This window comes from Strigops habroptila, chromosome 4 (assembly GCF_004027225.2).
Source record: "Strigops habroptila isolate Jane chromosome 4, bStrHab1.2.pri, whole genome shotgun sequence".
Classification (NCBI taxonomy): domain Eukaryota; kingdom Metazoa; phylum Chordata; class Aves; order Psittaciformes; family Psittacidae; genus Strigops; species Strigops habroptila.
The window spans coordinates 46,072,911-46,100,510 of NC_046358.1; the positions used below are offsets into that span (position 1 = coordinate 46,072,911).

At 46.4% G+C, this 27,600-nt stretch overlaps 1 protein-coding gene across 1 annotated transcript; it reads right to left on the bottom strand.

Moving 5' to 3' along the window:
* Positions 1–8,144: 8,144 nt before the first annotated feature.
* Positions 8,145–27,166, bottom strand: BMF (Bcl2 modifying factor). The gene is made up of 4 exons (XM_030484747.1): positions 27,102–27,166; positions 24,477–24,797; positions 23,350–23,513; positions 8,145–10,033 (listed from the first exon to the last, which is right to left on the bottom strand). The coding sequence occupies exons 2-4, from the start codon at positions 24,790–24,792 to the stop codon at positions 9,932–9,934; spliced, it is 582 nt and encodes a 193-aa protein (XP_030340607.1). The 5' UTR covers positions 24,793–24,797; positions 27,102–27,166; the 3' UTR covers positions 8,145–9,931.
* Between the last annotated feature and the right edge of the window lie 434 nt (positions 27,167–27,600).

A 27,600-nucleotide genomic window follows, 5' to 3' on the forward strand; every position in this document is an offset into this window, starting at 1 on the left:
TGACCCTGTCCGTCGTCAGAGGGCTGTGTGTGAGCACCAAGGAGACCTCGGCTAGAAGGCAAACTGGCTGCCAACTGCAGAGCCCTGGGCTTCCCTGCGGGAAGGAGAGCAGTGCAGGGAGTGCTGCCAGCGCTGGAAATGATGGGCAGGGTCACAAGGAAGACACTCAAATCTGTTTTGTAAGAACAGCATCTCAGCACCTTCTTGCCAAATGATGGCAGGGAAGGGGGAGCGCAGCTGGTGACCAGGGCTAGGGCAGGGGCGAGAGCAGCCGCCTGTCCCAAGGACTGCACCTTGCTCTCAGCACACTCTTCAGCCGGCTGTGCTTGCAGAGAAGTAAAGCTGGCTCCAGCCTGACAGCCTGTTCAGCCACCTGCAAGAAGAGTTGTTCCACACTGTGATTTAACAGTATTCCTGCCTTTTCCTTCATGTTCTCAAACCTGTCACTGCTCACCCTGTTTCCTATGGGCTGGTGGTCTCCTTAGGAAGCGCCATCCTCTCATCTGTCCCTCCACTTAGCAGTCATGGCAGTAAGACTGGTAGCAAAGGCCTCCAAACCCAGGAATTTCTCAGCAGCATGGGTGACCCCTCTGTTGTGCATTCAGTGCTGGCACAGAGGAGAGTTGTGGTCCAGGTTGATCACTGTGATTGGCCCTGAAATTTTAATGTAAGCCCCACTAACTGTCTCAGATTGAGTTGGCATGTCCCACCCAATACCACAGTGGACTGCTACAATAAATCATCTACAGTAATTTAAAAAGGTAGCAAAGTAAAATGATTGAAACAAGCCATTTCTTTACAGATTCCATTAACTTTTCCCAGCTATTTATTTTGGTTGAAATTTTTTGCAAAAAAAAGTTCGTAGCGTTATAAGCAGTCAAGACTCATTGTCCTCTTATTAAGAGCTAACTGTCTCCATGAAAACATAGTTTCATGACTGTTGCTGTCGTGATTTGAGCAGCAGACGTAAACAGGGTCATCTCCAGCCATAGTGGGTGGATGTTTAGGTTATAGCGCTGAGGTTAAGAGTGAAAGCGTGTGACTAAGAGCAGAAAACAGAGGAGCCTTTGTATACATCAAGAGCCCTGAGGCAAAACACAGAGAAGGAGAATGCTGACACAGGCTTTAATGGAGAAAGAAAAGAGTCCATTATGAACGTTACAGAGAACATAATTCATTTAAGAGAAATCAAGATTTAAAGGACTTATAGAGGGGGATGTGAATACTGACGTCAGCACGTCATGCCTGGTGGTTTGTTGTGGGACTCTGTACGTGCGGTAGGGTACCACGCATCATGTCAGGTGGAAGGCAACTCACTGCCAGAAATTATTGCCTGCTCTTTGTTAGATTCCTGTTGGAAACAGGTTTCTTTCTGTTCAAGTCTTTCAACAAGAACCAGTGATGGGCACAACGAAGCAACTGCAGCTCTCACATTTTAACACCAATCTCCCAAAACTGTCAAAAATTGCTTTTGAGACACCTTTTCCTTCCCAAACCCCATCTCTATATAAATAGGAGGGTGAAAGGAGAAAATGGGGCTGGATTATTCCTGAATTACTCAGGTATGATAGTACAAGGAGAAAGCTGGCCAGTAGAGCTGCTTAAAGCTTCCATATACACTGCAGAGACTAAGGACCGGCACATTTACTGCACCGTAAACCAACGATATGAGTGCTTGAAAAATATTCTCCAATCCATATACTATAGTGGCTTCTAAACTTCAGCAGCCAGAGCCATGAAAACAGAGTGCTTTGTGCAGTAGCTTGCGCAACCGAAGAACTTTCTCGTCCTCAGAGTGCTTTATTATTTTTAACGAGACAGGCTGAGCACTTCTTGATAAACATTTTTTCCTTGAAGCAGTAATCCTACTTAAACTTTTTACCTTGTCCCTACAGCATACAGCTAGGAAGTTAATAACAAAACTCATTTTCCCTTAAAGTACTAGTCATGTTAGTACAGCAAATGAGGGACAAGTTGTGATTGCCATGAAAGAGGCCGTGGCTGGAAATGAATTGAAAGTGCCCTGTTAGTATGCAGGCTTAGTATTTTAAGAAGAAAGCTTTTCTGAAGCACATTTTCTAGGATATCCAGTTTCTTTCAAAGTACAAAAGGAAAAAAAAAGAAAGTATTAATGTCTGTTGTAATAGGAATGTTCCCACCTGTAGTGTTTGGTCCTGATGCCTAACCCCAACAGTGTTTCCATGCAGAGAGTCTACTTTGCCATGGCCAGGTGACAAGACAGCAGGTCATGACAGAGCCCAGATAAATCCAGGAGATCTCTCAGAGGAAGGGAGGTCGTGCATACATTTGTGCACTTGCCTTTGCTTTGAGCAAGGTGCAATGCATCCTGCTGCTTTGGCAAATGCTTCTGGGGTAGCATTACAAACCGCTCATTTTTAAAAGCCTTCTTCTCTTTGATACAAGAATTATTAAAGCTTATAAGAGTGAGAGTTTAATTAATGGTGAGAATTTAACCACACAAGAATGAGGAAATTCAGAGCCAACCCTTCCATCTAGGTCAATCTCACTGCTGTCCCCCGGTATCAGTGTGTTACAACAGGCTCTTTCACGGTCACATGAGGCTGGCCAGGGGACACACTTCTCACTAGAACTAATACAATGAAAAGAAAAACTGTCTTTTTCCCCCTGTGGTCTTAGATGCACATGTGGCTTTTCATACCACACACATCATGTGTCCTTGGAATGAAAGGCCCTTTTGTAACACGCACACACCAGCCGAGGCAACTTAACATCGGGCAGGATTGTTAACTGGGTTCCCTAAAGCCTCCCATGAACACTGCACCGGCAGCATTGCACTGGAAAAGGGATATGGTTGAAGGAATTTGACCAGCTATATTAAAATAATTCAGGATACACACATCACTATTTCTGCTCCACCCAGGTTCACTACTGTTACTTTAACGGAGGTAGTTTTTCAGAGTAAAACTTAGGGAGAGGCCTGATGATTACCAAAACACATCTTGCTGTCACTTGGGATGGCTGAGACATTCTCATGTCTTGTGTTTGAGGGAGTTGTTACCACTTTACAAGCCCTCTCAAAGCCACAGCCACCTTCCTCCCCTGCCTTTACATCAGAAGACCAGTGAGAACCGTATTTCCCTGGTAGGATTTCCAAGCAATGAGTCTATATTCTCAAGGCCTGCGTGCCTTTGATGCATTGCGTAGGCAGTAGGTAAGCAGCTATCAATCAAAGGTTACACTTTGCAAATTTGGAGGTTGCATCCCACGTATGTCTTAAGAGATCTTCCTGATTTGAAGCAGCAAGTTAACCATGCAGCTCTGAGTAGCAGCAGTTCTCTCTCCAAGCATGGGAATATACCTCCTTGAAAGACTATTTTAGAAATTAAATTATTCCCAGGAGAGCAGTCCAATCTGGAAAGAAAATCTTGTCTTTGTTGCAGGGCCTGGTATTAGTGTGCACATGAAAGGACCTACCAGGTATTTCCAAAGCTGAACAGCCCTAATTTTATCACCTGATAAAATTAAGTGATTTGGGTAACTCCAGAACAGGCGAGTTGTGTAAATGCCCTCCATCCCTTAAAAAATAAAGCAAAGAACACAGACAAAGAATTTAACAATTTTATTAAAAATTGTACCAGTTATTAGAAAAAAATTAGTATTACAGTATTAAAAAGCACCAAAGAAAGAAAGCACAAAGCAAATATACTGCACAGATACAAAAAAAAAGGAGCTCTGCCCAGTCACCATTGGTACAGGCAGGAGTCCTGGAGGCACACAACCAGGATAAACAAAATGCTACATTCTCACTGGGTCTCAGTCCATGGCAAAGAAGGTGTGTGCACTTCAGGACTAATCCAGACAGAAACCTCACAGGAGAGCATCAGGTTTACTTCTGCAGCAGGACAGTATCATATTCTGGTGAATATCAGAATTCATGGGGAAACCCTCCATTGAGGGAAAGTTTATTAAGTACATTGCAAATTCTAGCTCACCCTTTTTGAATTCCAGATGAAGGACTCTGAAGTTTTAAAATAGAAAAAAAAAAAAGTATCCCACCAAAGTAGAAAAGTTATGCAGGAAGGGGAGGGAGGAAGTGTGAATGCACACTTCACAGTACTCTCATCAGTGAATTTTACCTAGAAACGTGGCAGACTGTACTACATACCATTGAAGAGAACAGAATGGATACATGATTAGTTTTACCAACCCCCCCCCACAGTCTAGATACCCAAGCCCAAATTTAGTGGCAGGATTTTCAAATGCACCCAGTGGAAACAGACATACAAATCCCTTGGGCTGTTTTGAAATTTCCCTTTTACAAGCTTAACTTCTGACACTATTTAAGGAGATACTGACAATGTTGTCTTTTCATCACACCAGTCTCTCCCCCTTTTGTCATCCTTTTTTTTTTGTTTTTAGAATAGCGTGATCAAAGCCAGAGCTGAGGAATCTGTGACGATGCTCTCCTGGAGCTGTGTCCACAAATCAGGGAGACTCCTTTAGATTTAAGAATAACTTTATACATGCAAAATTTCCATAACAGATCTTAAAAACAGTTTAAGAATCTACCCTTCCCACCCCTCCATTCCCCAAAGGCAGCAAAGAGTCTGAAGACAGAACTGAAACATGGCTTTAAAATACAGCCCACAGACATTAGGTTTTGCTTCCCAGAAACCAACTTCCAGCATGGGATTCACAGGAAGAGACCCTCCTTTCTGTGGCTAAGGGGGAAGGTGAGGCACGTGGAAGAAAGAAGGGGTAGGGGATGTCAGGCTGCATTCAGTTTAAGAATACACATGCACACGCACACACACATGCATACACACACACACACACACACACAATTACATTCCAGTGCATTTGATGTGTTTGGTCTTTTCTGCTTTTCCTGGTGGAGAAGAACTGAGCTGTGTAACACCTGCGTGAACACATGCAAACCAAAGAAACAGAGACCACTGAAGTCTTTAGGAACTGTAAAAGATTGTCCTTGGATCTTTTACCAATTCCTTGAGGTATTTCTTCTTGCTAAAACAATCAAAGGCAACAGGTAGGCATTTTTGCACATGATCACAAATGCCAGTTTGAAAGACAGACTCTTTTGAAGGACATTATTAAAAACCTTTGTTGTCAAATTATGCTAATACTCAATAGTGCTTGGTCCATGTGCAGAGCTCCCATAAGTACGAATGGGCATTCCATGGTCCTTTTATTCCTTATAATCCTGCAGTAAATACCACTGGTAAAACCTCCACATATCTGCATTCTCATTTGCTCCTAGTACATATGCTGAGTGTTCTCCCTATTTTTCCCTTTTAAAATATCCTCAATAGCACACCATTCAGCATGTCACAGTCTCACCATTCCCATCACTTCAGCAGAAATATGGGTCAGGACCAGCAGCAGAAGGGCGGAATCCGTTGTAGAGTTGATAGGGTCACACTGCCTCAAGTAATCTTGGTTTTTCTTAAAAAAGCCCCAACCCTTCTCCCTTCTCTACTAATGGGCAGAATCTGCAATTTCCCAGAATTGCCAAGCCCTACGCTAAATGAAGTTCAACCATGGGTACAGCTCCAGTGACTGCTACAGAGCAGCTCCAGGACTATAGTAACCTCACATGCACACACTGCCTATACCTTTACCAAGGCTTGAGGGGACAAAGTAAATGGCCAGTAGAAAGAAAGATGTCTTTGCAGTCACCCTTTCTACATCAGGAAGGACTGGGTATCTTGCCTCTATTCTCTTGCTGATACAGAACTCCAAAGCAAAGGCTGCTAAGTTTCTTTCAGGACTTCTCTAACAAGAGTTTAGTCAACAAACATTTAAAAACAACCAGCTATTTAAACTGAGATATGTGATCAGTTTTGCAGGAATTCAGTGCTACCAGGGATTATCAGCACCTTGGGAGTAGGCTGCAGTCCCACGCACAGATCCAAAGGCAACCCTTTCCATGCGAATTCATCCTCTCCCCTGCCTTTGTTATATCTTACTTAAGGCAGTTTGCAGCTATCCCTGGGCAGTCACTTTGTGATTACTGGCTCAGCTTTCAAGAATTGCAGGAAACAAAAATAAAACTAACTATTCCCTACTAGCACCAGGCTTTCTGGATCCAGGGATAGGCAGGTTACAAGATATCCAAAGGGGTGGAAAGTTGGGATGGGATAGGAAGAACTCCGTCCCTCAGTGAAAGAGAGCTGAGGTCTGAAGCTGTTTTGGAGATCTGGGGACATCAAGCAAGATACTTCAAGGCTGCTGGTACCATCAGCAACAGCTCAAGCTCTTCTTAAGAATTGCTCCTTAAAAACAGGAACTTATTTTAGGAGAAAGGTCGGACTGGGTTTTTTTCAAATTGTTAGACTGTAGTTTTACAACACAGAGAGAAACAGTGTCCCATTCATTTCATCAAGACAAACTAATATGTAAAAACCCCAGCATACCCCTTCACTAACACGACTTAAAGCATGTTCCTTGGAGCTGTTTCCCCAAAGAATTGATGTATGTCTGTGGCCACACTGCAATAGCTACTCTGCAGGGAAGATCTCCTCAGTTCATACTCAAGGGGCCTTACTAACATGGAATGGGTGACAAATACATGGGTGCTGTGCATCTGTGTATTTCTTGATAAACATGTGAAATCTTCCCACTATTTCCTCAAGTAGGTGAGTATGAAATAGCTGCTTGTCCCTAAGTGAATAAACACCCTGCCCCTCCAAATCTACATGAAGCAAAATAAGACTTTTGGGTTGACAGAGCATATTTCCTTTCTCCAAGATATGCAGATATTGAATATAATTAAAATATATTATCAGTGGTTGTAAATCTCTGGCACCAGTAACCAACACACATATTGCAGGAAGTCGGCCTTTGTCTAGCATTAGCTCTATGTCTCCAATGAAGTATTGTTGTTCAAGGAGATTTTCACTTGAGACCCTGGCATGACCAATTTTGATAAGTCTGTTGTTACAGTGGGAAATAAAGACTGGCAAAGATGTGTCTTTCCCTAAGCCCAGCGACTCTACTGAGGCAGGCATCTTGAGTGAGGAATGGTCTCAGATACTTGTTTCTCCATGATAAAAAGAGTCTTACCCTAGATAAACTGATTGGGTCACAACACTAGGAAGTGCCAGGACCAGATCTATCTTTCCAGCTTACGCATCCAGAGAACAGCCCTCACTGGCCTGTTTTGCAGTCATGTCAAGGCAGAGGGGAAGGGGAAAGCTCACAATGTTTTTTAAGTGTCAGATGCGCTTACTGAATTTTTTGTAGTTTGCAGGGCTATTACCACAGAATCATAGATTCATACAATGGTTTGGAACGGAAGGGACATTAAAGATCATCTATTTCCAACTGCCTGCCATGGGCAGGGACACCTTCTGCTAGACCAGGTTGCTCAAAGCCCCGTCCAACCTGGCCGTGAACACTGCCAGGGATGGGACAGCCACAATTTATCTGAGCAACCTGTTCCACCACCCTCATAGTGAAGAATTGTTTCCTAATGTCTAATCTAAATCTCCCCTCTGTCTGCTTAAAGCCATTCCCCCTTATCTTGTAACTACATGCCCTTGTATAAAGTCCCTTTCCAGGTTTCTTGTAAGTACCCTTTAGGTATTGGAAGACTGTTATAGGGTTTATCTTTGACTGCTCCTGATAAAGGGCTTCTGGCAACAAGTGGGAAAACACAAGCATCATATCCTAGGGCATGCCCTGTGGGCAGGCAGCACTGCTGCATTGCTTCCTGAGCCTCAGCACTTCCACTCCTGCCTCTTTAAGAGCTTCTGATTTAAGAGTCTTCTCCTTAACATCCAGCTTCTCAGGGATCACCAATTCAGTCTCTGCTTGCACTACCACTCAGGCTTTCCCCCGCATTTAAGTCTGTGTTCTCCAATGACCAGCGGTTACTCCAAGCAGACTGTGCAAAGCAAGGTACGGAAAGCCTCACCTCTGTCATCATGGACAGAAAGTGGCTTTCTATACTCCTGCAGCAGAGTCAGCAACAGCTATCACTTGTATCCCTCTGGGTAACTCTGTAGTGCACATGCTTAAACAACACAAACCCAAAACCAATCCCCCCTCCCCAAAAAACCTCCCACCCTCCCTCTTCATAAAACCCACCCCCCCAAAATATTACTTGAGATTCACTTATATGAATTATTAATCATCATGGACAAACATATTACTCTAGCTCTAGCTAGAAAAATAACATAAGAGGAGAAAAAAAAAGAAGCTTTGCTCACATAAACTCTCCTTATGCTGAAAGAGAGTGTGAATATATGAAAGTGAAAAAAGCATGGGGACCTCTTTCAGGGAGCTGAGGCACATTTTGCCACAGTAGAGCAGGATTCAAACCAAGAGAATGGGGCTGGGAGAGAGGGAGAAAGTCCAAATTTAACTGTGTTCAGCAAATTGTTACCAGACACTACAGTGCAATGATGAGATTATACAAATACCAGAGAAGGCATGAATTAGAGAAGGATAAGCAGAGAAGGGTGAAGGAGAAAGCATATGTGCAAGTAGACTACTCTTCCCATACAGTAATGCTTAATTTTCAGAGTGGACCAAGAGCTGAATTCCTCAACACCTGAAGTCAACATTTGTAACAAGATTGAAGAGCAAGTCTTTGGACAGCTCTTCCTCATACTGGTTGTATCATTTGAGACCTACAACAAGGTGCAATGGCAATATGGAAATGGTCTGAAGAACATAAAGTCTGTATTGCCTTTCTGTTTGTGTTTTACCCTAGTTGTCACTGGGTTAATGAACTAATGATAGTGAAAGCTACAGAGAAGTAGCCATCGATATTTAAGGCTACTTCCTTTTGGTAAGGTAATTTCCCTGTGCTGGTCCAATAGTATCAGTCATGTGGACAAACTTCTGAGTGCAAACAAACTGGGAACTGTTAGAAGATCTCCCTTGAAGTCATATTATGGCTGCTAGTCAAATATGCTTACGGTAGCCTCCAAACATTACACACTAGAGTAATGGACAGACTGCTTGTACAGTTGTTAATTAATTTCCCTGTCAAATCCTGAAGCAAAACTATCAGATACCTGGGACCTAAGTCTTCCTGAACAACCATATTATAGTACGAGAAAAGAAAAACAAAATAAAATAAACACCCATCATAAAATTAATAAAAACATATACATTAGCATTGTAGAAGAATGATGCTTGTGTCATATTCCATGGTTTTTGGCTTCATGCTGGCTCACGGGCACAGTGAACACTGAACTGGAAACAAACAGTGGCAGAAACTAATAGCCACCAGCAATCCCAGCAAGGTTTAATTTTAAGACTGTTCTACTGAAATGATTTTGTCTATTGATGGTAATGACAAAGAACAACTTCATGTGAGAGAACTGCAACCGGTGCCCAGTGGAAAGATTGAAGATATCAGATTTCTTTGTGATGTTCTCTCACACAGCATGCAAGGAAATAAACAGTAAACCATGTACAAAACAAGTAACCTGATGGGTATAAGCTACTTGAATGTTTTCATTGCTAAAAAGAACTTTCTTTGTGGAGGAATCGAGCATCTCTGCTCTGGAAGATACCCAAAGTATGTTTAGAGTCATCAACCCCAGACATCAGTTTTAACTAGCAGCCAAAGCACACTCCTGCACTCTACCACTGACTAACACACAGGGCAGAGGAAGCTGTTAGTCTAATACCTGCCTCCCTTGCACAGAGGTCACCGGCGCGGGGAACCAGCAGCAAGCTTTACCAAACACACCCACATTCTGGCTTTCCTTCGACAGTGTTGGACAAGAGCTCCCTGCCCCGCGGGGCAGGCAGCGGCAAAGAAGAGTCCGTAAAAACCCTCAAACTTGAAGACGAGTGTCAGAAATTCAGAGTCCTCACATCCGGCCGGCGGTGTGCAATGTCTCGCCCCCGAACCAGTGTTTGTTCAGTGCTCCCTGCAGACTGGATGCGGCCTGAAACAGGCGGGCGAAGCTCACCTCTGCCCAGTGTGGTTCCTGTTCACCTCCGCGTTTAAGGCCAAGTTGTGTAGGAAGAGAAAAAGCTGCCACCACACTTGATTTCTGTTCTGCTGATGCTGTAGAGGAGAACAGTTGAAGCAAGGTTATTTATATTTCTAAAATTGCAACATACCACTTCTCTTTTCCAATAACAACTCAGTTACACTTTTCAAGAGCAGACACTTTAATCCCATCAGCATAACAAGGGGGTGCAGCAAGGGATGAGGGGAGAGAGGGAAATGATAAGTTCTCCAGAAATAATTGTAGCTCTAACATTACAAAAAGAAAAGAGCAGACCCTTTATGCATTGTGCACAAGAGGATTAAACTTTTTTTTTGTGCTTGTAGGATTTTGCAGAGTTTAGCCAAGTGCTGTTTTTAATCAGATTGGCTTCTGAGCCTTTCAAAAGCCCCAGCTGCATGAACAAACAACCTATTTTTTTTAAAAAAAAAAAAAAAAAAAAAAAAAAGCCCCCCTTCACCCCGAAAGTAAAAAAAAAAGAAAAAAATATAACTGGTGATCCATCTGTAAGTGATTTGACACCGTGAAGGTCAAAGGGTTAATCTTCAATTTAAACCACACTGCTGAGACAGCAAAACTCTGATTTCATCTAGTACAAGAAAACACATTCGTGCACACACACACTCCCCCACCCTCCCCCCACCACATTTTCCTTCCCAGCATCTCCAAGATAATACTGCCCTTTTTATAGCCACTTTTGACAGTAAGCCATAAATAATCAGCCTTGGAGCCCTTTCCTACTGACTGGAGCCAATTAAACCTTAAGCAAGAACATACTTGAAAACACACAAAAAACCAAAACCAAGAGGTTATTTCAGGTCCCATTGTCAAGGAAGAAACATGGGAGTTGAGTTTCAGGGGGACACCAGACTCTATAATGCAGCTTTGGGGCAGGGACACTGTTCCTTCTTTTGTTATATGTAATCACCCCTGCAAAAGTGGCTCCGATTATACCCCCACCTTCCCGCAGTTTAATGGTATCTCATACAAACAGGTGGGTTTCTCTTTACATTGCCCAGCCTGGGATACTATTTCACCTCAATAACCAACCCTCTATTAGAAGTCAGTCTTTGTTTTCTCATCCAGAATTCCATATTTGCTAAGCAGGACTGATCACTTCTGGAAAACAAAACAAACCAGCCCCAATCTACCCCCTCCCCCCTGCCCCAATCCCCAGCAGACGAGGAAACAGAAGACTGGCTTCCAACAACTTTGCCTCAGCACACAGGAGTTCATAAAAGAGCACTGAAGCACATTATATGAACAAGATGTTTCAACTCAGATTAGCCCAACAGGGCAGAACAACCCGGTTGCAAGGCATTCTTTATGTAATCACAAATAAGACAGTTGCACCCAGAGCTGGTGTATTGGAGATGTGTCAATAGACAGCTCTTCAAAGCCCTTCCAGATAGTCATTAAATTATGTTTGTATTTCAGCCTCACTAGATCTGCGCCAGTTGAACCACAAGTACGCACAAAACAGGCATCAGAAAATCTGTGTTCATCTTGCACCTTACCAGTGCATCATTCTTTTTACCCTCAAGACTTAACATTTGTCTCCTGAATTTAGAAGAGTTCACACAGATACCATTACACATTTCAACACCATTATGCTTGGAGCATAATCCACAGACAGCGACTCTAAGAGCCTGGTATCATTTATTTTCAAGTAACCAGCCCTGGGTTCAGTCCGTAGTGACTATCTAGGCATTGCTAGGCTTACAGGTGAAAACAAGCTTTTATAAACTATCCCTTAGGGCTGGGTTACAAAAACCTAATTTGGCCTCAAAAAGCAAGATGCTTTTTGTTTTGTTACTCACCTCTTAGTTTGACCAGGCTTGTCCTTCCTCATCAAACTCCAAAGATTCTTCTCACCCTCCTCCATAAAGCCACATTCCCAAATCTGCTTGAACATGCATATGGGACCATAATGTCTTGATGACATCTAGATAGCATGTTTTTATCAAGCAATTACAAATTAAGTGGACTGTTCCTTAAACAGAGATTTCTGGGTAGCATTCAATGAAGTGGCATGTGAGCACAATGCCTTCTTCTGCAGCCTTCTCCAGTAGGGAACTATGCCAGGAGAGCATGGAGAAACATACCATAGATGCTCTGAAGACAATCTGCTTTGGCAGATTATTTTATTCTACTGGTAGCCAAGAGGGTAAAGTGTCTTATAGTGACTTAGTATGGGAAATGACTATGCCACACTGTCAGGAGAACAAACACATGTAAGACTCCCTGTATTAATGTCCCGCTTCATGCAGGAAGCAGCTTTGTGCTTTTCACACACCATAACAGGTTTCTAAATATTCTGTCTCCTCCTTAAGCTTTACATGTCACCTCACAAGAGAAGGATTACTTGTTCTTTGCAGTGATAGGTAAAGGAGGCCACGTTCAGTGAAAACCACCAGCAGGATTGAGCTCATCCTCCTCCCTTTTTTTTTTGAAGGAGGGGAGCTTTTTGGGGAAGGTATTAGGTTTTGGTTTTATTTGGTAAATAGGAGTTTTAGAGCTTTACTTTAGGAAGAGTTACAGAGCTGCAAAAGAACCAGTGGGAAGTGGTGTCACAAATCCTGAGAAAAATTCCCCCTTTTTTTTTTTCTTACTTATATTCTATTGTGTTTATTTCACTGCCTCTTGAAGCCATTTTTTTGGTACAGCAGTACAGCATTTTTGTCCTTCTCCAGTTAAAAATGTTTCCCATTACTTGCCTAAGACACCCAAGGTGATTTCCATGCAAGAGCAGAATAGGAATTATTTTACCCTTGTTTCCCTCTGCTTATAAGAAGCATAAGATCTCAAATCCCTTTATGAAGGATGCTGACACCATTAATTTTGTGAAAAAATAGAGCACTAGGCTGAGGGCAGCTTTCCAGGTTTTATTCCTAGACCTACAGTTTGTATTTCCCTGGGTCCGCACTCAGCCAGCATTTCCTTCCACAGTGGTGTAGTTCCACACACACTTTCACTGGCTTGGGTACTGAAGCAGCCTGCTCACACTGTCCTCTCCTCACACTAGTGCAGAAAAGTGAACTAGAGCAGGACAGTGATCGAGGCCAGAAGTAATCCCATAAAGAAGTTGCCTTTGGTATGGATTGGGTCATCCTAACCCATCTGATCCATGGCATCATGTAGTCAAGCTGATGCTTGTGCCAGCACAACAGAAAGGTGACCTGAAAGAGGAGTAAGCTGGACTGTTTGCTTCAGCAGCAAGGCTAGCAAACAGGGTTTAGAGAGCTACGGCTTCACTTCTGGGCTGATCTGCTTTCCGTGCTACTAATTCAGCATGGGACAAGAGCCACAGAATGGAAATGGCAGATACTCTTTACAGTACAGACAGAGTAAACAATTTATGGAAAAAACTGTCCTAGCCTAAAAAATGTCCCTTTCACAAGTTTCAGTAGCTTTTCCCTACATACGCCTCTGCCAAGACCAAAATACTCAAACATTTCAAGACTGAGGGTTTTTTGGTGTGGTATAATTTAGCTGCCAGGAAGGACAGAAAACCCAGGAGAGTGGCTCCATGAATCTGGCATCTGATTTTTTCAGATGTGATACGTTTCAAGTAAATTTCTACAGATTTCTAAGACTCGTAACTATTGTGACGCAGGTTTATAACTTTCCTATGCTTCACTATGCTGATTTGTCCCTCATCGAAACAATTAAATCCCAAGAGTCACTACTGCACAGAAGTTATCAAGGATGAACACTTTGCCACCTCCATGCAATGGCAACACACTGATCATTTTGATGCTTCTTTCCCAGGATGGAAAGAAGCCCCTTTTGCCCTCTGCACTAACTGTAACTAAAGAAGACTAGACTTGTGAGTACAGCAAGTCAACAGAAAGCTGGAAACACATAAAACCATTTCCTATTGCAGCAGCTGCTTTTTAAAGGGGATATCCTTAAGAGACTGTCTGTCTGAGGCGTTAGCATGAATGCTTCAATGAGTCACAAGGAAAGGCCATTTTACAGGAAAAATGTCCTCTGCAGCAACAGTACATTAGTGAAGCCTATTCCATGAACTGTACTGAACCAAAAGCCAGAATACTGGTAAACAAACACAAAAAGCAAAGACTTTTACTGGAAGCAAATGAAAGAGGGACATGATTGACCCAGTGTTTATTCCCTTCCCACAATTAACTCCCAATACATGTTTTACATTGTAAGCATACAGATATATATCAGTCAAATAGCACCCCAGATGTGAAAAGCCTTCTAGTCCTACCAAGCCCTTGCATAGGGTGATCAAGGGAAGATCAGGACACGCAATAGACCTCGAAGAAAGTGTTGTTCCTCTGACACAGCTCCTTGAATCCTTGAACATACATGTTTAACAGATGAATAGGATTCACTTTTCCACCTAATACATAAAAGTGCCATTAATATCCCTCATAATACACAGGTCGTATGTGGGTCTGGTATATTCCTATCGCATATACAGAACAGTGCACCTCTCTACCCTCCTGATCTTATGGGCAACTTCTGAATTTGCTTCATGGCTTCCAGATGGTTAAGGGTCAAATTCTGATCCCATCTTAACTAGAAGAATTAAAATATGGCCATAAATGGCACTATTAGAGCAAAAGAAGAATAATGGCATATGTGTACATAAAAACATCATTCTTCCTTTAATGACTAATACAAGTATTTGCAATAAGTTGTGGGATTTTATTTATTCACTGAAAACAAAAATACTTGCACACCGGGTGCAGTTGCTGACTCATCGCTGAAGGCTGTTTTGGCTGCCAGGTGGCTGGAGGCATATTGTGCTACCACAAAATATGCTTTAGCTCAGAAAGACTAGAAAGTCACAGTCCCCAAGGCAACAGAGGTTACAGAAGGTGTCCCCCGCTGGAGAGAGAAATGCAGGCCAATGGAAGTTAAATACAAATCTTTCCAGCTGTGATTCCTAATGACCAAAGAATAATGCATGTGTAAAAGCAGCAGGGAAAAAAAGGAGACGGTAACAGAGATAAACCGAAAGAGGAGCTTAGTGGCACGATTTCTCGTGGTGACACATACAAGAGGATGAGGATCTTCCTCAGGGGACCTGCATCCTTCTGGCTTGCAAACCCCATGGCTCTCGTATGTGGGACTAAACTTGTGGTGGAGAGAGGTGTCATCTCAAGTACTGCTTCCTTTCTCAAAGCCTCCATCAGGCTTTGCGAAGTAAGATAAGCGACACGTATTTATGGAGAGAGGATACACAGGAGTGGGCGCAGCAGGAGGGATGCAGGGTGCAGCAGATCCCCGTAACTGCCTTATGGGCTGCCTAGCCCAAGCAAAGGGGGACGGCACTGACCTGGCCCGAGGTGCTGGTCCGAGCAGCAAACGGCGATGTTCATCGCCCCAGACCTGCTGCAGGCACAGCTGTGCAGGTGAGCTCTTTCTCAACTCTCTTGTAGTTCAAAAACAAACACGCAGCCACTCGCTCCTTCCTCTCTGGAGCGGGCAGGAAGGGGAAGCAGACAGACGCCATGGCAACAGCCAGCTGACGGCAACCTGGGAAGGGCAACCACCGGCCACCGCGTTCCCAGGCCGCCAGCCTTCCCCTCCTGCACCCCTGGGGGGCACACTGCCTTGTTTTCCATAAATACAGTAAATAAGGGTCTTGCATTTCCATAGAGCCACACCTGATGCCACGCTCTACCTGCGCCATGGAGTCTGAGGGGGATTCACCCCCATGCCGTTGGGGTGATGAGGGTGCAGGAAGAGATGCCCAGACCTGGCCTCTGTTGCCCAGAAGACACCCACCTTTGCCCACACCCACAGCTGCAGGCAGCAAGCGTAGGCAGGTCTATTCAGTGAGGCCCCAAGCGTGAACTGACAGAGCTGCTCCACACCTCACTCTGTTGAGCACCGAACCTGCACGGGCTGTGGGATGGACTGACCTTTACTTCTCATCCATTTCCTCACCAGCAGCAGAAGGGAGGCGCTCCCCAACCTGCTCAGTGCGCTGGAGACACCCCCTGGTGATTAAAGCTTACCTCGGGGGGTTGTTAAAATAACATTTTCAAAAGTTTTTACAGGAAAATACGCTGGCGGAGGGGCGGGGGGGTGCGCAGGGCTGCCCGGCTGCGAGGGGAGCCCGCGGGCGAGCGGGCGGGCAGGTGCAGCGCTGGAGCCTGCGGGCACAGCAGCCTGTCGTCAGCAGTTCTGGTGACTCACAGGCTAAATTTAGAGAGCGATATAAACACAGCAGCAGCCGCAGCGCAAACACTGCCCGGCACAGCCGCTCTCACGCACGGCCTCGGCTCCTCCTCGCCTGACGAGGTCCGTCCCGTCGGCGGCTCTGCTCGGCGGGTGGCTGCAGTGCTCCATCGCCAGCGTCCTGTCAAGCGTTACATCAGGGAAAACCGAACTGGGGTTAATAGAAGTTGCCTCACTGCTTTTATTTTTAGATCACTATTCTTTCTGCTGTGGTACAGTCCTCAGAAAGATTGCTTTGCCATTGGCAAGGGTAGCTACCAAGGAGAAACGACAACAAAAAAAAAAACACCAGAGACTATAAAAGGCTAGCAGGACATTCCTCCTCAATGGCTTGAAACAAAAGAGGACTTTACAATTGGGCACTTTGCTTTCCTGCCTTTCCACCATAAAATTTAATTGAGTAAAATACAAACATGCACGCTCCTCACCATAAATAATCAGTCCAAACATCTCATCATCCCCCTCAGAGATGGCAGTATCTTAATAAGATCAACCAACCCAAGCGGAGGACTGGAGGCAGAACAACTGGGTTCCAATCAGCGATCCCTGCATGATCTCAGACAAGTTATAACCTGCATTTCCTAGTCTCCCACACTAAAAAAGAAGTGGGATATTACCGCAATTATTTCTTAATTGAAAAATAATTTCTCAGCTGTCACACTGCTACAAGGAGAAAGCACGTTACCACTGTCACAGCCAGCATGGTGCTGCAAGAGCCAAGGCAATGCAAAAGCCTGTGAGACTCCTGGGCTTGTACAAAAGCAGCAGCACTGAATGCTATTTAAGTCGCACAGCGATACTGCAGGTGATGTTAGAAATACTGCAAAACAATTTACATGTGCTGCTCCAAAGAATTATTTTGTGCTTTTTAATGTGTGCAATCTTGTTATTTTGAGGTTGTGGCTGCACGGCCTTAAGACACTGCAGTCCTGTGTCCAGCAGGGTGAAGGATGCACCGTGTGTTGCACAGAGCTTGCACTGCTCTCCTGCCACCCAGCTCCCTTATCCTCTGCCCACTTCCTCTACCAGAGCTAGGCAGGAAGCTTTGCTTTTTAACATTATCCCCTATTTTAAGCAGGAACTAAACCATAACATATCTAAATCTTTTGTTGTCTGAAAGCGTAGAGAAGAAGGATAGATTAGGCTGATGCAAAAGTTTGGTGGTTTTTTAGTAAACCGATATACAATGCTTGTATGTGACTGTTGCATCAACAGTTTGTACAGCCCTGCTTCCAACAGCAGCCTTGCGTGGCTGCCGGAGGAAAAGCAGAGGGCAAGTACATGCAATAGCTCCCCCTAATACTTTTTCAGCAACTAACTAGTTTGAGCTTAGCAGTTCCCGAGTCAGATCTGGTTTCTGTTTATTTAATGTCTCCTTCAATGGCCATAAACTTGTCCTGATTCCCCTGGAACCCAGATAAAGCACTAGGATAGACAATATTCCTTGACAAAGCATATAGATAGGTCTATAGCAGAGCTATATACTGCATTAAAAACTACCTCATTTTCTTTGAGCCGGCTCCTACTAGCTTGACTTGATTTTGCCTAGTTTTTGTACTGAAATTAGTCATCCATCTCCTTCATGTCACTTTTGATTTCTGTTTAATATTGCTACCCTCTTGCTTTGTGTCTTTTTCAGGCTTAGCAGTCCTAGCCCATTTTTTCATTTTTCATATGGAAGTTTCATCATCCTCTTGCCTTTCTCTGAACCTTTTCCAGTTTTGCTGCATCATTTTTGGAAGAAGGAAACCAGAACTGTATGTAACATTCAAGATATGGGAGAAATATGATTTTATGCAGGAGAATAACTATGTTCTTGTTCTCAGTGTCTTAATATACCAAAGAATTTCACTTCAGATGAGATGTGAAAGAGTCGAGCAAGTTTCTGTTAACCTAAATGTCGAGCAATCAGCTCCACCACAGGCAGCAAGACTTCATAACAGGTGCTAGGCAAGGACCAACAGGTTGCTGTGTCATTTGTATGCATAGGGGAAGGTGCAGTTCCAAGCCCACATCTTCCTTGTCATTGGTCAAAATGGGAAACCCCCCCCCCAAAACTAACAACATTATTAAGCAAAAAAACCAAAAACGACCCCAAACAAATCTGTCTCCATGTCTCCACTGACTGTGAGAATTCCTCTTCCCCCTATGGCACACTCCTTTCCTCAAGCCTAGGATCCCAATTCCATGGCCTTGCAAGAACTTTGCTTTACATTTCAATCTTCCCGACCTCACACCCAGCTTACCCCCTGCCCTCTAAACTGGGCTCACTCACTTCAGCACTTCTCCATCTGGTAGTCTCCCCCACCATGCTCCTGCATCCTCAGCTGGAAACTCAAGTCCTACACTGATGGGCAACCCATAGACAGCAGAGCTGAAGAGGTGACCCACTGCTTTCCACAGCTTTCCACAGCAGCATCAGGGACCAGCGAGCATTAGCTAGCAGCAGAGAAGATCCTGAAACGTACTGAGCTACTTGGGAAACAAATGAAAGCACTTACCCCAAGTCTCAGGGAGACTGCAGGTACAAGTGAAGTGTGGAGCTGCTGGTGCTACAGGCTCAGCTCCAGGACAGTTTGAGAGTCGCTGCATTGCATTATTAGGAAGCTTTTCTGAACACTTTTTCTAAAATGTAAAGTCATCATAAAGGACAGTTTCCTGCAAACAATTCCAGTTTAAAAAAGTTTAAAATTCCCTGAGTGTCCTCAATAAACGATGGAGAAAAGCTTGATGGAGTTTGGGATAAATGATATACACATAGCACTGTGCACCCAGTCTCTCACACCACTAGGTTTCTGACAAGAGACATGGGCTCCCTGTTGCATAAGCAGAAGTGTCTCAGAGGAGGCACCGATAACTCTCATGAGAGACAGAGGGGAAAAAGTATGCAAAACATAGCAAGTTTCACTTTCAAAGGAAAACAACATTTCCTCCTGGACATTTTCAGTGTCATTAACTTGAGGCAAACAGGTACATGCCTTGTTGTCTGTTCACAGCCGGTGTGGATTCAGGCATTCGTCTCCAAAGACTGCTTGAGCCTGTGGCAGTGACAGCAAGAGAGTTATTTGCTGAATCAATTGGGGAATTTAGAGAAACAAAGTTTTCTAGAGTTAGATCCACAGAGGATTTTTGAGCATGGTCAGCATATCTAAATCAACTGCAGGATTCCTGATGTGTTGGAAAGGGGCTTTGTTGTTGTTTGTAATGCACTTATTTACTCAAGAAAGCTCAGCTCTGATTCAGCATCTGTTTCTCATTGAGGCTCAGCTTTTTTTAAACCAAGCTTTCCAGATGGGTTGACTGAAGCACAAGCAGGTCAAGAGACTTGTCTGAGGTCATACAGCAAGTCAGTGGCTCTGCTTGGACCAGAGCCCAGAACTGTTCAAGGCTACCACTCCTTGGCTCTTAAAGAGACAATTTTATCCCCTGTGAAGTGATCTTATCACCACAAAGAAGAGATGTGACAAAAGCAGTCCCCTCAAAACTGCAGCCTGCTTAGAAAGAGTTATTTTATTTGGAAAAAGGCGTAGCATTCCAGTGTCTCAATGGAGCAACTCAAATTGAAGGGGTGTGATTCTGATATAGTGTCATCCACCCCACTCTTGTATAACCCCCTGCTCCTATGGGGCAGCTTTATGCTGCTGCTGCTGCTGCCATCCCTGGTTGTCTGCTCACATCCCATCTAGCAGCACATCATGCTGTGAAAAACACTGTCAGTTCAGCACAGGTTGAAGCCCCTTGTCAAGGCGAGGAAACTCAAGTGCACTCAGACCTGAAGCAAAGCCCAGGCACTTGTTGCCACAGCCTGAACATGTGAGGCACAGACAGCGCATCCCAACCAACTGAGCAGCAGATCCCTAAGCTCACCTCTGTTCTCCATAACTTCAGAATGCACTCTTTAAGCTCAGCCACAGGCAAGCAGGTCGCAGATCCCACAGCAAAGGCACACTTGCTCCAAATCAAGAAGGAGCTGACAGGTACTAGGTTCTCCTGCAGAAAGCACGGCTTGGCTCTACCTTTGTTTTCCAGGGCAGAGTGAGAAAAGCACAACAACAGAGGGAACATTGCCAGAAGCTACACAGCCTCAGACACGTAAGAGGTACTAAAGAGCCCAAGAAAACATAAATGGGTCTTGCATGTCATTCTGCAGAGCCCTTTGCAAACTGGATCAACCTGTAGTGGGCTCTGCTACTTAGGAACACAGAGTGTTGCTCAAGTCCTTCCTATCATGAATTCAGCATCTTAAGAAGAAAAAGCCAGGTTTTAAACTACTGTGTTCTGTTTAATATATTAATAGGAAATGAAACCCTGAAAATTATGTACATGCCAAAAGCAAGCATAGGTGCTGCCAACTCTCTTATTCTTATGAGATACATACCCAGAAATCTTTTGTATAGCCAAGAACCGCAGAATAAATACCATATAGCTTTGAGATCCCAGGGAAGAGACAGCAGTGACTCTCCAGGGTTCCCAGTGTGGGCTGGGGTTAGACTGTGCGTGCGGCTGAGCCCAGTGACAACTCAGTGACGTCAACCTCAGCAGCTATTGCCTGCTCAGTTCCTCTCAGCCAGGGATGTACATTAACCAGCAGCCTTTGTGTCAACACAGCCTTGCTGCTGCAGCGGCAGAACAGGAGCCATACCTGAACTGCCTCAGAGTCTCACAGACCTCAAGAGCCATGAGAGGGCAACTCTTGAGCTAGCTGGATTGCATTACTCCAATGCTGAAAGCCTTTGCTAACTCCCACTGAAAGGGCACACACATTTTCTTTCCACAGGTTCACAGATAAGACGTTTTTCAGGCTCCAAAAAGAGGCACAGCTTGTTGAAAACCAGGCTTGCTCTCTCTCAGGACCTCAAAAGACCACATTGGTGTGACTAACTTTGCGGTATTCTAAATCTGATTCAAGACACCATTCTGGAAAGTTGGTTTTGACCAAATGTTTGAGACGAGCTGGAATGGGGCATCCAAATCAGGGATTAGTTTCACAGCAAGATAGACGACAGCCCAGTTTTCCATGTCCCAGAGACTGCTCTTTCCAAACCACAACGCATTGTGAACCAGTTCACATGTCTCCAGGGGCAGACTGCTTGCTTCTGTAGCAACAGGCTGGGAAGAGTCATTGCACATAGGACAGAGGGGCTTCTGCATAGATCTGTGCCAAAAGCCAAAGGAAATCCTCCATGCAGGGCTGGGAGGGAAGGGATTGGGCATGACAACAAAACACTCCAAGGGGAACAGTGCCTTGGACACTAGTATGTGGCTCAGTGCTCAGTTTTCCTGACAAACAAGAAAGAATCCCTTAACAGATCCAAATGCCAAGGCCTATCCCCGGGTCAGGCTGTGGAGAACCACTGGCTGAACTACTCTGTCCTGGGGTTAAGTTTTCGGGTTAGGGTTGGGGTTTTTTTTCTGTTTTGTTTTCAAATTTAAATGGCTCAGCGGCTCCCCCCCCTTTACAACTTGTTGCTCTTCCAGTTCAAACAAAGGCAGCAGAACTCCTCCCATGCTGGCCGGCGGCGGACGCTTTTGTTTACTACGCGGCCGCACGCCTGGCTGGCCGGCAGCAAGCTGGGCCGGGGCCCGGGGCCTGGCTGCGGCCCTGGCCTGCACCCGCCGCGGGCAGCAAGCCCCGGGCCACTGGCCGGCGAGGAGCCCGGCCCCGGCGGCTTCAGCGGGGCCGGCTTGGGTGGGTATTGCTGGATGGGTCTCCAAGGCGCAGAGATCAGATAGGTACGCTCCCCCGAGGTGACAGATCACGTTACAACCAGTTCCACCACTTGACGCCAGGGCTCCTCCATCGAGCTGGTTAACCTGCCCTGTCCTGCGAGAACCTGGCGAGGGAGAGGGGGGTCTGCAGCTACCCCTGGTGAAAAGGTAGCACTGGGGAAAACCCCATCCAGCCACACAGCTTATGTTAAAGAACGCGCGGTAGCTTGTTATTCCTGCAATTTGCTAAACGACATTCATAGCCCCATCTGCATTTTCACAGGCTAACCTTCCTGTTACAGCTGCTTTAATCCTGCTATTCGGAGATGAAGAGTCCCAGAACTCCCTCCTCTCTCTGGTGACACAGAGAGGACCAAACCTTAGCGCAGCCACAAGCCACATTTTCTGACCAGGGCAGAGATCCTCACTTACCTTGAGAAGAATTGCAACAGATCCCACAGTTAACAGAGCACCAGCTCACTTGGGGTGAGATAAGCTTTCTGTCCCTCTCTGAAGTCATCAAGTGCCAGCTTCTTCACATGCAAGCAGATACACACTCTAGTTGTTGGCCTTGCATAGAAGTGGCAAAGTGCTGCCTACTGCCAAACCTATGCCACCTGTGGCAAACTCTGCATGGGCTGGGATTTCCACCTCAACTCAGCAGGGGAAGGAGGGCAAGAAAGCAAGCATCTGGGGGTTTAGGGATGCTGTCTTTACTTTGTTTGTTTGAAGAGCAGGGTTGGGGTTTTTTGGGTTTCTTTTTTTTTTTTTTATGTTGTTTTTTTTTTAAGAAAACAGAATCAAGATTCGGGAGTGTGGTTTTCAGACCTGATGGCATATTACAGCTGTCTTTTGTTGTGAAGAAGTTAGTCACAAGTCTGAGACACTAGCTAGGACTGTCTGACAGAGGAGCTGCTAGCAAGTCTAGCGTGATCTAAATATATTCCACAACATTTCAGAGAACTACCCCTAGACAACAAGGAGTGTCAGAACAGACTCCAGGCTTGTTGTCATCTTCAAGATGAGGAGCTGATATAAGTCACAGATGGCCACTTGGGCCACAGAAGAGAAGATGCTGGTGGTGAGGAGAGGGAAGAAGAGTAAAAGCTGTAATAAGAAACAAGGGGGAGATCCATGGGGAAAGCCTCAGTGACCTCACTGCAGATGAACTGGAAGAGCTGGAATAGCAGCAGCTAATGCAGAACAGCTACCTTCCCAGGCAGTAAATACAATCCCACACATTCTCTTCCCTCTACCTGCCAAACTTTAGGAAGAGCCAGCAATCTAGCGTAGGCAAAATCCATCAGGGTACTCCTGCCATTTCATCACTGCTGTCAGTCTGCTGCCTTAGGTAACAGCCTGCTTAGCTGATGCCGGGAGCCAGTCTTCTAGGGCAGCGCTCCTGGGTAGCTACCCCCCACTTTCCCCTCCAGAGACACCCTACCCTCTGCATGTGGAGCCGGTGGAACTGGTCAGCAATGCACTGCAACTTCCGTGCAATCTGCACCTCGGCACGCGCTTCCCGCTGACCTTCCTGAGGCTCCTCTTGGAGGTGTGGATCCAACGCAAAGCCGACTGGAGGGATGTGTAAACGGTAACCAGCATTCCCTACAAAACAGATGTCAGAAGAGTCATTCTTCCAGCTCAAAGAATAGCCCTTCTACTCGGTACACTTTGCAGAGGGAAGAGCTGCACATAATCCTAAATTTTTGACTCGTGCTGAAGTCCAATTCCTGAAGCCCAAACAATGACTGTGTACCGTAAGCCTGCAGTAAAGTATCTGCTCAGCTTTTAAGTGGATTTACATTGATTAAGCAGAGCATTGTGTTGCTTCCCATAATCAAATGACTGGCAGGATCTTACACTTGGTTCCATTTGCTTGTTTATAGTTCAGCCAAGTGACAATTATGACAATTGACAATTTTGACAATTTTTTTATGACAATTCTACAGTTTTACAAGATCTCTGCCACAAGTTGTCTCCCATTAAAGGTTCCTGTATCTTTTCTGCCAGACTTTTCTCAGTTCTCTGACATTTAGTGAGACTGATTTGAATTAAAGCTGAATCAGATACACAAAGTGGTGTCCCACCAGTTACTAGTAAAATACTGGATGGACATGCTACTTGTTCGACAACTTAGCTCCAGTAAAGAACCTAAAATCTGTCCTGCTAAGTGTGAATTTTTGCATTTCATTCTCTCCACTGAAAACTCCTGAGTCTTCCTATGTGGGTGAGACCATTAGAAGTTAAAAATGTAGGCAAATTGTAGGATACGAGGCATGGTGAGCACTTGAACATCTAGCAGTAAAACAAAACGTGACAGAATAAAGCCAAAAAGAACAAGAGTGGAAATATCGAAGACAGCGGAAGCAATGAGCAAGTGCCTGGTTCCTGCAGTGGACAAGCGAGGATAAGAAAATACAAGTTGTCTTTCCTGAGGGAGTAGGACCAAAGCAAAATCATTTTGGTCCTTTAATAAAACGCCTTAATGAAAGAAACCTTGCTTGACTGGGGAAGTGCTAGAGGGACAGTTTCCTTGCTGCAAAGCTGGTGACACTGGAGTGCTCTTACCATAGAAGAGTCTCCGGGGCTCTTCAGTGACTCCACAAGGCAACATAACATCCTGACTGGAAGAGGATGGGCTGAGTGTTTGAGTTGCCTTGTCCTGCTGCTCAGGATGCCTGATACCGGGACCACAGCAGTGTGTGAGGGGGAATAGTTGAAACCTCCCCAGAAGGCAGCTGTAGGACTGGTTCTGTGTGAAAATGCCAGTTGCAGTCATCTCACCAGGCTGACCTGCAAGTCCAAAGTCATCAGAGTGAAACACATCATCGTCCAGCCCATCCAGGCTAGAATAGTCCTCTTCCAGGTAGCTGGGGCGATCCATTGCTCCTGCAATAAAGGGACATATGAGGAAACAGCTAAGACACAAGAACGTTGTCAGAGATAGAATGCCTTCTGCTCCAACAACAAAACACAGCTCTTTTTTTCCATGCCTGCCTGGCTCTCTCCCTGCCAGTGCTGCCCATTTGCATGGGCAGGAGAGGCAAGTGGTGAAGGTCAGGACTTTGTGGAGAGTTCTCGAGTGCTGGCCCAGAGAGACAAAGTTCACACGTGTCTGAGAGTCTACCCACAGCTCCAACTCCACAACTGGTCACAAGGAGGGAGCCAACCCCCAACCTCAGCACATAGAAACTCAAAAGACATTGTCATAAAAGCAAACCCAACCCTTCAAATTGCCCCATAACCATATAGCTTCTTTGGGGTCTGCTTTGCTTCCATATTTGAACTTTATAGTATGCCCCATTCACTTTTTTTCCCATCTATCACTTACTGATGAAGAAAAGCTCTTGTAATCACAAGACTGCAAGGCCAGATTTTTAAGAAACCCCAGTGGTTGCAAAACTTAAGAGCTGGCAAAGCCATTTCTGTGAAGCTCTCCATAACTTCTCCCTAAAAGGGCCAACTTTCAACTTCTCATTTCTTCCCTCACCTCAACTTAAAACATATCCCAAACTTGGCAATGCAGTCACATTACCCCTCCTACCTTCAAGCCTACATGCACTGTTAGTGCATTAGTTCACCTTACTACTAAAAGCATTGCTGTTGTCAGTGTTTAAAGCAGGACTTCTTAGTCCTGTAGTTGCCACAGCAAACACTCCTGAGCTCCCATGCAGCACAAAGCTGGACAAAGATGGCAGAGGAAAAAAAAAAGGGAAGCCCTAAATCACTATTTCAGACCTCTTTGCAAACATATACCAATTAGAAGCAGATTTACCAAAAATGCCTCAAGTCCCTTTACTGTTACCTGTGCATCTAACCCAATTGGAAGACAGACTCCTAAGAGATCCATCTCCAGGATTTCCACCCAGTTCCAAACAAGGCAGTGAAATTCAACTCTTCATGTCTCTTCCTTTGCTCTGGTTTGCGAAGCATTTAACAGAACGGAAGACTAGCAAGAGGAATTTCAGGCCTAAAGGAGACATTAATAATAATTTTATAAGGCTGTGTTCAGTGCTCCCCTTGGTGCTCCCATTTCCCCCCAGGTGAGCAGCACTTACAACACCAGCTCGCTAGAGGAGACAAAGGGTCTGAGGAGTGCAAGAACTATGTGTGCAGAGTCTAACTCGAGGGCACTGTGGTTATTTACAACTTGTTGCATCTCAGCGGTTCACTCAGCTCAGCCACAACCCCCAAAGAGGGGTCTGCAGAGCAGAACAGGTACCAGCCCCACAGCTGACCTGGCTCTCCCGGGTGACAGCAGCGCTTTCGTGGCGCAGCACTCGTAATATACTCATCTATGGCTTTAAGTAGCACACCGAAAGGAATTACAGGCCCTGAGGCCCAGCAGCGATGAGCTCCTGCCAGCTCTGCTGCTGGACCGCGGTCACCTGAGAGAGGCAGGGCGAGAACGTGTTTTGCCTTTTCAGCAAGCCTTGCCAGAGCTCATCCCCGAGAGCCCCGCTGGGACACTGGCAAGGAAGTGCGACAAGGACACCGAGCTAGCCGGGGCAGCCCGAACCCCAGCAGCAGAGGGGTTAGAGAGCAACACGCTTTGCTCGACCCCCCTCAACACGGTCCGATTCTTCGCGCCACTCCTCGGGACCCGCCGCGTCCGTGGGCAGCGGCACCGGGCAGCTCGGGCCCGGCCGCACCGACACGGGAGCCCGCGCCGGGCCCCCGCCGCCGGGGCTGCGCGCGGAGCCGGGCCGCTGACAGGCGAGTGCCGGGAGCCGGGGGGAGGGCTCAGCGCGCACGTGCGTGCCAGCTTCCCAAAACAAAGCTGGCCGGCCGCGCTCCGGCACCGCCAACTGCTCTTAACTCTTCCCCTCCCGGGACCCAGCCCCGCGGATTCACCCCCAGCCGACGGGGTTAAACGCGGCTCCCCGGGCAGCGCCGCGGGACGGCCAGCGCTGGCACCGGTAGTTACCCACTGCCTACACCACCGAATCGCTGCCTTTTCGGTGCCCACTGGGCTCATTCCCAGCCCGCCCGCTCCCCGCTTCTCCCCGCTCCCCGAGACGCCGCGGGACCCCGGACAGAATCTGCTTTGCACCTCCCGCCCGGGCCGGGACTGCCCCGGGGCGAATCCCCTTCCCTGTCACGATCGCGCCTGGCCTCGGCGCCGCCGCTAACCGGAGACCTGCCTCCTGAGGGGCCGGCCCCGAGTGGCGAAAGAGCGTCCCGGGCACTCACCGAGAAGCGGGACACACGTCCCGAGAACCGCCGCCACCGCCGCGCCTCCCGCCGCCGAACTGCCGCCGCCGGGCGCACCGCGAACAGCTGACGGCGGCCACGCCCCCGCCGCGCCGCGCCCCGCCTCCGCCCGCCGGCCAATGGGCGCTGAGGGGCGGGCGCGCCGAGGGGGGCAACCGGCGCCGTGTGTGAGGGTCGCCCGGCCCGGCTGAGGGGAGTGCGCACCGCGCTCCGCTGCGGGCGCTGCCGTGTGTCACACCAGCGGGCGAGCACCACGCTGCGGGGCAGCCCCGGGCACGCCCTTCGCCGTTCTCCTCATCGGTGCCGCGAGTGGAAGGAGGCGGAGGAGAGGGCCTAGCCCGTGGCCCAGAGACAGGGCTGCGTAACGGAGAGAGCAGCCTTGCTCCGTCCTGTTCCAGGTGGGAGCAGAGGGGCAATAAATGTCTTTGTCAGCTTTCACGGGTCTCGGCGCCGGGACAGGGCAGATCCTGATCCTCTA

What these genes read in the sequence shown, in the direction of transcription:
- BMF (XM_030484747.1), bottom strand. Translation starts at nt 24,792, where the DNA reads ATGGATCGCCCCAGCTACCTGGAAGAGGACTATTCTAGCCTGGATGGG. An exon ending in GCCCCGGAGACTCTTCTATG is followed by an intron (nt 23,514 to 24,476) that starts GTAAGAGCACTC and finishes TCTGTTTTGTAG; the next exon opens with GGAATGCTGGTTACCGTTTA. An exon ending in ACCGGCTCCACATGCAGAGG is followed by an intron (nt 10,034 to 23,349) that starts GTAGGGTGTCTC and finishes TCTCCTCTACAG; the next exon opens with CATCAGCAGAACAGAAATCA.